At 46.3% G+C, this 14,205-nt stretch overlaps 1 protein-coding gene across 1 annotated transcript in view; it reads left to right on the forward strand.

The window, feature by feature from the left end:
* The first annotated feature begins 3,007 nt into the window (after window positions 1-3,007).
* LOC120932854 (aldo-keto reductase family 1 member B1-like) overlaps window positions 3,008-14,205 on the forward strand; it is a 61,480-nt gene continuing 50,282 nt past the window's right edge. The window contains exon 1 of the mRNA XM_040345643.1: window positions 3,008-3,141. Coding sequence (XP_040201577.1) covers window positions 3,070-3,141 — 72 coding nt within the window. The 5' untranslated portion in view covers window positions 3,008-3,069. The remainder of the gene's footprint in view (window positions 3,142-14,205) is intronic.

The raw sequence follows: 14,205 nt of genomic DNA on the forward strand, positions 1-14,205 counted from the left end.
GTTGTCGTTAATTCAGCCAATAATTGTCTGATGGCGCATACACACGGTCAGATTATCCGACACAACACGTCCGTCAAACAATTATGGCCATAAAGTTGGATCGTGTGTACAAGGCTTTATAAAACACAAACAGGGAACACATTTAACCCCTTGATCGCCCCCGATGTTAACCCCTTCCTGCCAGTGTCATTAGTACAATAACAGTGCATATTTTTAGTATTGATTACTGTAAATATGTCACTGGTTCCCAAAAAAGTGTCAAAATTTCAGTTAGGTGTCTGATCTGTCTGCCGCAATGTCCTTCCAAAAATCACTGATCGCCACCATTTCTAGTAAAACAAATATAAAAATAATAAAAATGCCATAAATCTATCCCCTATTTTGTAAATGCGATGACTTTTGTGCAAACCAACCAATATACGCTTATTGCGATTTTTTTTTTTTTTTTACCAAAAATATGTAGAAGAATATATATTGGCCTAAACTGATGAGGTCATGCAACACTGTACTCAAATAAAATGTGTATACTTTTTTGAGACAGGTAGAGGTTTCTTTTGGTGCTATTTAATCACCACTAGGTTTTTTTTTTGCTAAACAATAAAAAAAAAAAAAAATTTGGTAAATAAGTAATATTTCTCCTTTATTGATATGCGCGAATGAGGCTGCACTGATAGGCGGTACTGATTGACACTGCTAAAGTGCGACTGATGAGGAAGCACTAGTATGCAGCACTGATGGGCACTGATAGACATCACTTATTGGCACTGCTAGGCAGCACTTATGGGCACTGATAGGCGACTCTGGTGGCCATTAATAGGTGGCACTGATAGGCAGAACTGATGGGGAAACACTGATGGGCACTTACGGGCATCACTGGTAGGCACTGACAGGCATCACTGATTGGGTTGCACTGATAATCAGGACACTAATTATCAGTGCAGATGTCCCCACTGAGAAAAGCAGCTTATTGGCTTTCTTCTCCCCACCTGCTTTCAGCGTGAGGAGCGGAATGCTGATAACTGGCATTTCCTGTGATTGGACACAGCTGATCAAATGGTAAAGAGCCTATGTCATTAGGGACACCCCCCACCACTGCCCACAGTCCATAGTCCCATTGCACATGTTCCTGAGCTCTGCCTGACGAAGCGTGGCTCCGAAACGTTGCACTATACTATTTTGTGATGTGATCTTTCTTGAATACAAACCGTTTGGTTGAAATTAATGATCCATGGTGTGCTGGCAAATATCTACTTACAGCGAACCACTGATTGCTGCGCTGCACTCCCCTGCGGGCGTGCATGAGTGGCCCGTTCTGTGCTCCAACTAGAGTATCTGTTAGGGGTTGCAGTGTTGTGGCACCAGCACCAGTGTCTAAGGCCTAATTTTTCTGCCCCTGTTTAACAGGGGCGTGTAAGTACAATTTTTGCTGCAATACTTTGCAGCAGGGCTCATTCCTGCGCTCCAACTCATATGATGTCCAGTTAGAACGGTAAAGCCACCACCTAGCCATCAATCTGATATAGGTGAAAAGGTGTTAAAAGAGAAGAGATGCTGACAATAATGTTGGGATCCATCCAGATGCCTGTCTGACAATTGTCGCTGTGAGCCTGAGCCAGCTGCTTCTGTGCCCTCTCCTGCCCGGAGCTCTGATGGGTGGGTGGCAGAGTAGAGAGCTGGTGGATGACAGTCACTGCTCTCCTCTCCAGGAGCACAGAATAGTGAGGGATCATTTCTCAGGCTAATGCCGCGTACACACGGTCGTTTTTTGGCATGAAAAAAAACGACATTTTTAAAAACGTCATTTAAAATGATCGTGTGTGGGCTTCACGACGTTTTTTGGCTTCTGAAAAACGACAACATTTTTTTTTGAACATGCTGCATTTTTTAGCCTAGGTTCACACTGCTGCGAATTCAAAATCGCGAAATCGCGGTAAAATCGCGATTTTACCGCGACTTCGCGGCCGCGATTTCGGCGCAATTTAATGTAAATCGTGGCCCGAAATCGCAAAAAGTAGTACAGGAACTACTTTTTGAAATCGCAGATGTGGCGTCGCACTGATTAGGACAGTGCCATTGCCGACAATTGCCGCCAAATCGTACCCAGTGTGAACCAGGGCTTAATGTCGTTTTTTTAAATGCCGTTTTTCGGGTTGAAAAAAATGATCGTGTGTGGGCTAAAACGACGTTTTAAACCCGCGCATGCTCAGAAGCAAGTTATGAGACGGGAGCGCTCGTTGTGGTAAAACTACCGTTCATAATGGAGTAAGCACGTTCATCACGCTGTAACAGACAAAAAAGCGCGAATCGTCTTTTACTAACACGGAATCAGCTAAAAACAGCCCAAAGGCGAATAGAACTTCCCCTTCAGAGTGCCGTCGTACGTGTTGTACGTCACCGCGCTTTGTTCATCATTTTTCTAAAACAATGGTGTGTGGGCAACATCGTTTTTAATGATGAAGTTGGAAAAACGTAGTTTTTTGGACATGCTGAAAATGTCATTTTTTTTCATGCCGAAAAACGACCGTGTGTACGCGGCGTGAGAGCCAGTGAGGACCGCATTGCTCACCCAGTGTGTTTTGATTGCAGGAAAAGTGCACAGAACGCGGCTTTGCTCTTTGAATGGCCCTTACAGTGTATGGAATGGATGGACACACAATACTTGTTCATCTTAGTTTTGGATAGACTGAGGAAGAATTTGAACGCCTGTCAGGATTTTATTGCTGTCAGAAGTCTTTTGGAGAGATTCCTCCTCATCCTGTCTGGGTAAAGGTGTCTCCAACACAAGTGAGGGGAAATCTGGGTACAGCCAGGCTTTAGGTAATGGCAGCTACATGGGGGTGAGGTAGGGGAGTTATACGTTGCACACAACTGACACAGAGCGGGTTAAAGTCGCAACCATCCCACGTCCGCCTGAAGGAAGGGCCAGTTTCCCGCCCATCACACACACCCTCAAATCAGCGTCGTCTCATTCTCGTCCTCCGCCAATAGGAATCCTCCCAGCGGCTGGTTTTTGCAAAGAGCCGTTGCAGATTGAGCAAGTCAGTCAGTCATCTGAGAGCTGCTGAAGACATGAAGGGACCGCTGTTTGTGGAGCTTCGCAACGGGGCCAAGATGCCCATCCTGGGCCTGGGCACATGGAAGGTGAGGGCTATTCTGGGTTCGTGCCACCCTGTCCTCTATGGAATCCCCCCTCCCTACAGAGGCCTGCCTGTGTGTGACAGGGACCCCCCCTTCGCCTCTATAACTCCTATTTATAGGAAATTACTGATCCCCACCATATCACACACACATCGCAAAAACTTGATTTATTTAAATACTATTGTCAGTTGAATAAATGACTGCGAAGCCTAGCTAGCACTGCTGGGCCCATGTGCCCCCCACACACACACACACCACTTCCTATATCTACTCCATGTATATGGTCTGTAATCATCTGTATATCTATATTCCGTGTTCTGTATCCATGCGGTTGATTTGCAGATCGCAACTACGTTTGCAAGGTGCAGTCTGTCTGCCTTTTAGTAACTCAACCCTATTGAGATGGATTTATAAAGGCAAATAGACTGGGCACTCTGCAAGGACATTTGCCCCAGAGCTTGGTAAATGAGGGGAAGCTTTGCTAACTTCCAACATCCAATCGTGTAAGCAAAAATGCATTTATTTTTTTTAAATGTATTTTATTTCCCCTTGCATGTTCTTGGGTATTCTTTGCACAGTGAAATAGTGTCACCTCATATACTCAGTCTATTTTCCTTTTTAGTAAATCAACCCCATAGTGTTCTATGTCTACATATCGGTGTGTTCTCTACACTCTGTCACTGTTGTATCCTCCATGGATTAGCCGGTGTGCCTTCATAAGTGTGTGTGTGTGTGTGTGTGTGTGTGTGTATCGATCAAATGCAAATATACAGCACTATCAAAAAAATGAATATCTACACTCCTCCGCAATCTATTTCAGATTAATGTCAAAAGGGACCCTTATGTAGCTCTCCTTGGTAAGCCCATTATGGAATTATTACGTCCAGAAAGGCAACTAGCCCAGCAACTAGGTTGACAATTGCGAGAGCATGGAAAACCCCCACACTTAGCTTTGAGGTAATCAAGAACCACCTGAACGATGTCATGGTTAAAGCGGAGTTCCGGCCACAATTTCACTTTTTAAATATAAATACCCCTGTAATACACAAGCTTAATGTATTCTAGTAAAGTTAGTCTGTAAACTAAGGTCCGTTTTGTTAGGTTGTTACAGCATTTAGACACTTTATAAAATAGAAATTGACTGGGGCCATCTTAAGTGTGGGCATCATGAAGCCAGACTGTATGACTTCTTGGATTTCAGCCTTGCAGATCTCGCACATGCTCAGTGCTGCACAAGCAATGCAATAGTTTTCAGATCAGGTTTCAGCACCTGTACTGTCCAAGTCACATGATTCTTCGAGATTGGGGAGTGCACAGACTCCTGGAAAGTTACACCCACTACATTCCCAGGAGTCTGTGCGGTGTAGGTTAGGAAGCTTAAGCACCTAGGTGCAGGAAGAGGGAAGATTAACTATTCTGCCTAGCAACAACACTTTGAAGGCATCTAAAAAAAAACTACTGATATAATGTTATATTTATGGGTGGAACTCCACTTTAACGAGAAACTAACGGCTGCCCTTTCTGACACGCATGACCCGTTTCTTAGTGTTTGGCAGCCCTGGATTACATACTACCACCCTTCTAGGTTTGATACTGCATTACTTTCATTGTAAGACCCCTCCTGCGCGCACCCCGTGGACCTCCTACTCTCCTTCTTTTCCTCTCTTGGCCTTCTACTCCTCTCCTCGCTCTGCTTTTTTTTTTTATTTCTCTCCCTCTCCCCCCTCCCCTACTGTTGTGTATTGTACACTCATACTGCAGGTTTACAGACACCCGGGCATGGCTTGGGTTATAGACTATCTGGTCCTAAGGACTCTTTTCACTTTATTTGAATAAAGCGTACAGTCACGGCTCATGTTTCCCCCATCCGGGTGAGGGCTTTCGGGTCCAGATTAGCTCTGTATGCTATAACAATTTATTGTATACCTGTACTGTCGGTTTGTATGATAATACATTTTTTTTATTTTTTGTAAAAAAAAATAAAAAATGTCGATGTGTGACTAGTATTAAAAATGTAGGTGACCGTATAACAGTTTTACATTTGAGAGATATATATATATATATACACACACCATAAATTAAAAAATAAACTGTGCTACTTAAATAAAATGTTAATATTGATGAGTGAAAAAAGTATTTTATGCATAGAAACAAACAAATCTAAATGGTGACTTGAAATCCGAAGGTCTCCTAACCACTTAAGACCCGGACCAAAATGCAGCTAAAGGACCCGGCCAGGTTTTTCGATTCGGCACTGCGTCGCTTTACCAGACAATTGCGCGGTCGTGCAACGTGGCTCCCAAACAAAATTGGTGTCCCCTTTTTTTTTTTTTTTTTTTTTTTTTTTTTTTTTTTACACAAATAGAGCTTTCTTTTGGTGGTATTTGATCACTCTGCGGTTTTTATTTTTTGCGATATAAACAAAAATAGAGCGACAATTTTGAAAAAAAAAACAATATTTTTTTGCTAAAATCAATATCCCCCCAAAAATCTATAAAAAAAAAATAAATAAAAAAATGTTCCCCTCAGTTTAAGCCGATACGTATTCTTCTGCCTATTTTTGGTAAAAAAAATCCGCAATAAGCGTTTATCGATTGGTTTGCACAAAATTTATAGTGCTACAAAATAGGGGATCGTTGTTTTTATTCTTTTTTTATTTTATTTATTTATTTATTTTTTTCCCGTGACCGCAACATTATGGCGGACACATCGGACATTTTTGGGACATTTGTAATTTTCACAGCAAAAAATGCTATAAAAATGCATGGTTTACTGTGAAAATGACAATTGCAGTTAGGGAGTTAACCACTAGGGAGCGCTGAAGGGGTTAAGTGTGACCTCATATGTGTTTCTAACTGTAGGGGCTGGACGTGTGACATCATTGATCATGTTTCCCTATAACAGGGAACACACGATCAATGACAGTGCCACAGTGAAGAACGGGGAAGCTGTGTTTACACACGGCTCTCCTCGTTCTTCAGCTCCGGGGACTGATCGCGGGACTCCATTGGCAATCGGGTCCCGCGGTCACGGAGCTTCGGACCGGGTCGCGTGCACGCGGCGGCGACCCCACGGCTGGGCTTAAAGAGCCATGTACGTGGATGTGCCATTCTGTCGGCGTGAAAGGGTGGTTAAAGCGGGGGGCCCGTGGTTTAACGATTTTTAGCTGTTAGGTTGAATGCATAGTAAAACATATTACAAATTCACACTCACTTGCTAGCCGATTCAAATCGTATTGCCTCGTTTTCTGTCCTAAAGAAGAACTTTTAAAATAACATCCAGGCGTTCTCCATCTTGCTTGTGGGCATTGTGAAGCCCACAAGCAAAGACTTCCTGGATGCAGTGATGCGAGCCTCCCATGATGCACCGCATAATCTCGCGCATGCGCTGTGTTGACGGCGAGCAGCACCGTCAACACATCCACATTACCATGACAACGGGTGACGTGTAAGCTACACGCCCCGTTAGTGTATTAGATTGCTGCTATAAAAAAAAACAATGCTGCTTCTTTCAGGTACAGACTGAATTTACACAGGACGAGGACACCTGTGTTCCCTTACTTAAAATGGCGACTTAAAGTGGAGGTTCACCCGGAAATGACATTTTTTAACCTTGGATTGATGCTCCTTTTGTCTAGGGGGAATCTGCTAGTTTTTTTTTTTTTTTTTTTATCGAAGCTGTACTTACCATTTTAGAGAGCGATCTTCTCCGCCGCTTCCGGGACTGGGCGTTCCTACTTGATTGACAGTCTTCCGACGGTCGCATCCATCGCGTCACGATTTTCCGAAAGTAGCCGAACGTCGGTGCGCAGGCGCCGTATAGAGCCGCACCGACGTTCGGCTTCTTTCGGCTACTCGTGACACGATGGATGCGACCGTCGGAAGCCTTTCGGAAGACTGTCAATCAAAATAGGAATGCCCAGTCCCGAACACCATACCCGGAAGCGGCGGAGAAGATCGCTCTCTACAACGGCAAGTACAGCTTTGATTTAAAAAAAAACTAGCCGATTCCCCTAAACAAAATGAGCATGAATCCACAATTATAAAGGTAAACATTGACCTACGAAAAAAAAACCCGATAGATCGCACATATATTTATGCTGCTGCTATGAGTCAGACGAACTTCATATTTAGGGTGAACCTCCGCTTTAAATAAAATTAATGTTAATATTGATGAGTGAAAAAAGTATTTTATGCATAGAAACAAACAAACAAATCAAAATGGTGACTTGAAATCCGAAGGTCTCTTAAACGTGGATATTGACACCAAGAGCTGTTACAGATCAAAGACACCTCCACCAATCTAATTGGTATTCTTCCCACTGATTCCAATTTAACCACCCCAATACAGGGCACTTTCACCCCCTTCCTGCCCAAGCCATTTTTCAGCTTTCAGCGCTGTCACACTTTGAATGACAATTGCGCGGTCATGCGACACTGTACCCAAATTAAATGTTTATAATTTTTATTTTATTTATTATTTTTTATTTGGCAATGGCAGGTTTCACAGCCGATAGTGTTACGGTGGGAAACTGCTCATTGCAGTGCCGCGGTGTGTTAAACTGTATGGAGAGAGGAGCTGACAAATTCAGCGATGTCGGAGGTGGGTGGGACCCGGGGTCGGCAGGACCAGCAGCTATCCAGCCAATGAGTGGTCTGTTTAACCACTTCCATACAGGACACTTATACACCTTCCTGCCCAGACCAATTTTCAGCGCCGTTGCACTTTGAATGACAATTGCGCGGTCGTGCTACACTGTACCCAAACTAAATTTGTATAATTTTGTTCCCACAAATAGAGCTTTTTTTTTTTTTTTTTTTGTGTGTGTAAACACAGATCCACGTCCTGTTAGGGAGAGAGGAGACCGATCTGTGTCTCTTGTACATAGGGACACAGGTCGGTCACCTCCCCCAGTCAGTCCCCTTCCCCCACAGTTAGAAACACTATGCAGGGTACACATTTAACCCCTTCCTCACCCCCTAGTGTTAACCCCTTCCCTGCCAGTCACATTTATACAGTAATTGGTGCATATTTATAGCACTGATCGCAGTATAAATGTGAATGGTGTCTGCCATAATGTCGCAGTCCCAATAAAAATCGCTGCCATTACTAGTAAATAATAATAGTCTGTCCCCTATTTTGTAGGCGCTATAACTTTGGTGCAAACCAGTCGCTTAAAGTGTGTGTGTGTGTGTGTGTATATGTGTGTGTGTGTGTGTGTGTGTATATATATATATATATTATATTATAATTTTTTTTTTTTTTTTACCAAAAATATGTAGAAGAATACGTATCAGCCTAGACTGAGAAAAAAAAAATGGGGCTATTTTATTATAGCAACAAGTAAAAAATATTGTATTTTTCCAAGACGGCTTTCAGGACAGCACCTGAGAGATCATGGCTCCTCCCTCCACAGGAAACTCCTCCTCCATCCAAACTTCAAAAGGAGGCCTTTCCATCACAATCCTCAGTTTTTTGTGTTTCCTCCAGCTGGAGGAACACCTCCGGGGAGGGGCCATGATCTTTCAGGTATTGCCTGGGAGACGTGGGTTCTCGCTTACCATTTTGTCTATGGAGCTGACCCTCCCACTTGCCGCGCTGTGTCCTGGTCCCGTGGGCTCCTTCTCCCCCTTCTGTGCTTGGGGAGAGCCTGTACGGTTTTTCCATTTGGCGGGGCCCGGTAAACTTTACAGGCCCTGGCGTCCGAGGAGGGCCTCGGACGCGCCTGCAGATGCAGGAAGTGGCTGCGCTTCCGGGTCGGCGCATGACGTCGTTTCCGACGCAGGGGGGAAGGCAGGGTCACCTGGTGCATTCAGGATGGGTATTTCCGGTTCTGGATCAGCGCAGCGGCGTTTTTGAATCCGGAACCGTATCCCATCTATAGCACGCGACCGCTATGCACTCTGCAATGGAGGATGCGTAAAAGGGGGCAAGTCAAGGCACCAGTAAGGCGAGGTCCTTTTACTACCCGGTGCCTGTATCTCCAGCGGGGGGGGGGGGGTTACCTCATCCATCTCTCCCTTACCCCCCCCCCCCACCTCCCTGGGCTGGTCACTTACTGTGAAATGATTTGTTGCCTAGTTGGGGGTCTGTATGTGGTGGTGGTGTTTTGCTTGCAGGGCACAGGGAGCGTTTTTTTTCCTAAGTGCACCTGGGTGTTGGTGTTTTTTTCACCAGAATATGGTATTCTTAGCGTGCATCCGTGTTTTGTCTACTTTACAGGGGAAAGGCTCTGCTCCAACAGTGAAAAGGAGATGTCCTATTTGTAAAGAGAAGCTGAGCGAGACTTGGAAAAAATCCCTTTGTGCGGATTGCACAGGCAATGTCCTAAAGGAAACTCCGTCCTTGTGTGGGGAGTTAATGTCCACCCTTAACCACTTCCCGACCGCCCACTGTATATGTACGTCCTGTTTTTAAAGATGGATATCTCGTTAACGGCAGCAGCTGCTGCCACAACTGAGGTATCCATCTTTACAGTGGGCGGCCGTGTAAACGATAACGGCGGTCTCCGCGGCGGAATCTCCGTTATCTGTGGCGGGAGAGGGGGGCTCCCGCCGCTCTTCCGCGCCGCTTACCGGAGCCGTCGGGTAGCGGTGGAGGAGATCGGATGCTGCTGCCTGGTGTGTGAGGACTTGAGTGAGGGCAAGATGGCCCCCACCCGTCCTCATAGCTTTGCTGGGCGGAAATGACGTCAAAACGTCAGTCCCGCCCAGCCTCTTAACCACTTAAGCCCCGGACCAATATGCTGGCTAAAGACCCAAGGGGTTTTTACAGTTCGGGACTGCGTCGCTTTTACAGACAATTGCGCGGTCGTGCGACGTGACTCCCAAACAAAATTGGCGTCCTTTTTTCCCCACAAATAGAGCTTTCTTTTGGTGGTATTTGATCACCTCTGCGGTTTTTATTTTTTGCGCTATAAACAAAAATAGAGCGACAATTTTGAAAAAAATTCAATATTTTTTACTTTTTGCTGTAATAAATATCCCCCAAAAACATATATAACAATTTTTTTTTCCCTCAGTTTAGGCCGATACGTATTCTTCTACCTATTTTTGGTAAAAAAAATCGCAATAATCGTTTATCGGTTGGTTTGCGCAAAATTTATAGCGTTTACAAAATAGGGGATTCCGTCTCAGGGACTGGAATTCCTGGGATTAGTCCTGGACAGCAGTTGTCGACCTAGTAGTGGTCATCTCTGCGATTCTGCATGAGGGTTCTGGGTCTGTCGGCCTCTTTCGAGGCGGTTCCGTATGCCCAATTCCACGCCAGGGTGCCACAGAGGGAACTGTTGTCACGTGAGGACAAGCTTCCGTCATCTCTGGATTACCAGGTTCAGTTGAGTCAACTGGTCCCTGGTGTGGTGGCTGACGTTTCTGGTGCTTCAGGCCGGGAAGTCGTTTCTGCCATGTCGCTGGACAGTGGTCGCGACGGATGCCGGCCTCTCCAGTTAGGGAGGGTTTTTTTGGGGGCACCCAGTCATCCCTGGGGCGCTGGACTCAGGTGGAGTCCCACCTACCAATCGATGTTCTGGATCAAGCTTTGCATTGCCTGGTGGTCCCTGGATCTACTGGGCCGACCATTCAGGACCCTGTCCGACGACGCTGGGGCGTACGTCGACCATCAGGGAGGCACACAGAGTTCTGTTGCGACGAAGGTCGCGCACATCCTTCGGTGGGCCGAAAGGTCCGTTCCGGCTCTATCGGCCGTGTACATTCGGAATTGGCGAGCCGACTCCTAAGTCGGACCGCGCTAGACCAAGGAGAGTGGTCTCTCCACCCGCAGGGGTTTTTAGTGTCTGTGCCGAAAGTGGGGCACTCCAGGCGTGGACCTTCTAGTGTCCCGCCTCAACCGGAAGGTGCCATGTTTTTGGCCAGGTCAAGGGACCCGTGGGCAGGCGCGTTGGTGGCTCCTTGGTGACTATCGCCTAATTTAAACCTTCCCTCCTCGGTAGCTTCTTCCTCGCCTGCTGCGCAGAGTGGAAGCCGAGGGATTCTATCAATCCTGATTTCCCCAGATTGGCCGCGTCGCTCCTAGTACGCGGACCTGGTGCGTCTGGTGGCAGATGCCCCCTAGCGTCTTCCCCTGGGGGTTGATCTTCTGTTACAGGGTCCAATCTTCCACCCTGTTTTTACAGCCACTGGCTTAGCGGCGTGGCTGTTGAGAGCCTGGGGCTGAAGGCCCGAGGTCTATTGAGCTCGGTGGTCTCTACCGTGCTGCCTGCACGGAAGTCTACCTCACGTAGGCTTTACATCATACGTGAAATGGCACCCTCGTACATACGTGGTGGCCAGGATTCTGCTGTCTTTTTTTTTTTTTTTTTTTTTTTTTTTTTTCTTACAGCTGGGAGTGGATCAGGCTCTCGCCTTTAGTACAGTTAGGAGTCAGTCTTCTGCTCTGGCTGTTACTTTCAATGAGCCTTGGCGTCGCACTCCTTGGTGCGTACGTCTGTTCTGGGGGTCTGGCATGTGGCCCCTTCCACTACCCCCATGGGACTTCTGCATGCTCCCTTTGTGGATATTCGGGAGGGTTTTTGTTGACTGTCACAAAAAGAGAGCAGGTTTAGCTCAGCGCTAGAGTTCCTGCCCTTCATGCATTGACTCTGGGTTCAAGCCCAGGAAGGTCTACGTTGTCACGTGGCCATGGCTCAGCGTGGGCATCTCCACTGTGATTTTTTTTTTTTTTTTTTTTTTTTTTTTCTTTTCTGGTAGCAATTCTCTCGATCAGACGAGTGTTTGTCTGAACTGGCGGCCTTGTCTTGCAAGGCTCCCTACTTGGTCATCCATAAGGATGAGGTGGTGTCTTTTCTCCCCAAGGTCGTTTCGGCTTTTCACGTTGATGTGGACATTGTTCCATCCTTATGTCCTCGGCCGAAATGCAAGGAGGCGGCCACTTTACATCCTCTGGATGTGATTCGGGCCCTACGAGTGTACTTATCTGCTAAGATTCCGTTCCGGAAGTCGGACTCACTGTTCGTGTCGGTGGCTGGTCCTACAAGGGGGCCTGGTAGTCTCGTCGGCCACCTTTTCTCGGTGGATCCGACGGATTGTGCTTCAGGCCTATGCCCTGAAGGGGTGGGCGCCTCCCTTTCGGGTTACAGCGCATTCGACCAGGGCGATCGGTGCCTCTTGTGCTTTCTGGCATCATGCCTGTGTGTTACAGGGATGTATGGCAGCGACCTGGTCGTCGGTCCACACTTTTTCAAAGTCTTACAAGGTGGATGTGTGTGCATCTTCTAATGCCTCCTTCGGCCGCAGATGTTGCAGGCGGCGGTTTATGGTTGGAGTTCCTCCGTTGAGCAACTCCGGTTTTGGTTTGGGGTGTAACCTGTTTTGCTGTGTTATTTTCCCACCCCTCGAATTTTTTTGACACTGCTTGGGGACGTCCCTAATGTCAAATGAAGGCTGTGTCCGTCTATGAACGGAAGAGAAAATAGGATTTTTGTACTCACCGTAAAATCCATTTCTCTGAGTTCATAGACGGACACAGCACCCACCCCTCCTTTGTTTGTACTGCTTGTTACGAACTGAGGCTGCTAGAGCAGGGTGTGGGTTATACCGGGGGGCCACGCCCCCTGGGAGGAGCTGCACTGAGGTTTGTGTTTGTTAACACTTTAAGTGCTTTTTTTTTTTTCTGCCTAAACTCTCCTAGTGAAAGCGGATATAACCCTAATGTCAAATGAAGGCTGTGTCCGTCTATGAACTCAGAGAAATGGATTTTACGGTGAGTACAAAAATCCTATTTTCTGGGGCGCATAAGAGGAGGTTCCCTTTTGAGGAAGACCCACAGGCCATCTGGAATAAAGTCCCTAAATTGGATGCAGCTTTCTCACAGGTTTCAAAATCTACCGATCTGGCCTTTGAAGATATGGGCATGTTAAAGGAGTCCATGGACAAAAGAATGGATCTGCTTTTAGAAAAGACCTGGCAATCCGTGATGAACAATCTTAAACCGGCGATGGCAACGACTTGTGTTGCCAGAAACCTGGAACATTGGTTAGGCCAATTAAAGTCGCATATCACAGCTGACTCCCCAAAGCAGGAGATTTTAGACTCCTTTAACACTCTTTCAGCAGCTGTGTCGTATATTGCAGACGCTTCTGCGGAATCAATCCGTATGTCAGCAACCCTGACAAATTCTGTCAGGAGGGCCCTATGGCTTAAAACTTGGTCGGGTGATGCGGCCTCCAAAAATAGGTTGTGTGTCTTACCTTTCTCTGGTGATTTGCTGTTTGGTCCAGAATTGGAATCGATTCTCGACAGAACAGCAGATAAAAAGTGTTTTCCGATCAAAAATAAAGCGCCTATCCGAAAACGTTTTTTTCGTCTGCAAAGGCAGCAGGAAAAGACTCAAAACCAAGAGGAAGCAGTGGCCTACGCAAATAGGAAAAGGTAGGGGTGGAGTTCTCCTCCAGCCTCCGAGAAGCCGCAATGACTCTCCGCTACAGGTAGGGGGAAGACTCCAGAAGTTTTTTCCCCAGTGGAGAGACAGTACCTCAAATCAGTTCATCCTAAATTTGCTTCAAAGGGGATATGTGATAGAACTCAAGGAAGAACCCACAAAAAGATTACGGGCAACGAATGTCCCGAGGGATCCCACAAAAGCTCTTGCTATGAAGTCCCTATTTCAGGAACTGATTTCTCAAAGGGTGGTTGTTCCGGTCCCAAAACAGGAGTTTTTCCAGGGGGTTCTATTCACATGTTTTTCTGGTAAGAAAACCTTCAGGGAAATTTCGCCTTATTTTGAATCTAAAAGAACTGAATCTGTCGGTAGAGTACAGAAAGTTTCGATGGATTCCATCTTCTCAGTAAAAAATCTACTGAGTCAGGGTTGCTTCATGGCAACTATAGATCTGCGAGATGCCTACCTGCACGTCCCCATTGCAGCCAGCTCCCAAAAATTTTTGAGATTGGCCCTAAGAGAAAGAAAGAGAGAATTTGGTACACTTACAATTGAGAGCTCTTCCCTTCGGCCTATCATCATCCCCAAGAGTGTTTACAAAGGTAATGGCAGAGGCTCTGGCACCGATGCGTCTGGAGGGGATCTCTGTAGTCCCTTACCTAGACCACC

The sequence above is a fragment of the Rana temporaria genome, chromosome 3 (assembly GCF_905171775.1).
Source record: "Rana temporaria chromosome 3, aRanTem1.1, whole genome shotgun sequence".
In the NCBI taxonomy this organism is placed as follows: domain Eukaryota; kingdom Metazoa; phylum Chordata; class Amphibia; order Anura; family Ranidae; genus Rana; species Rana temporaria.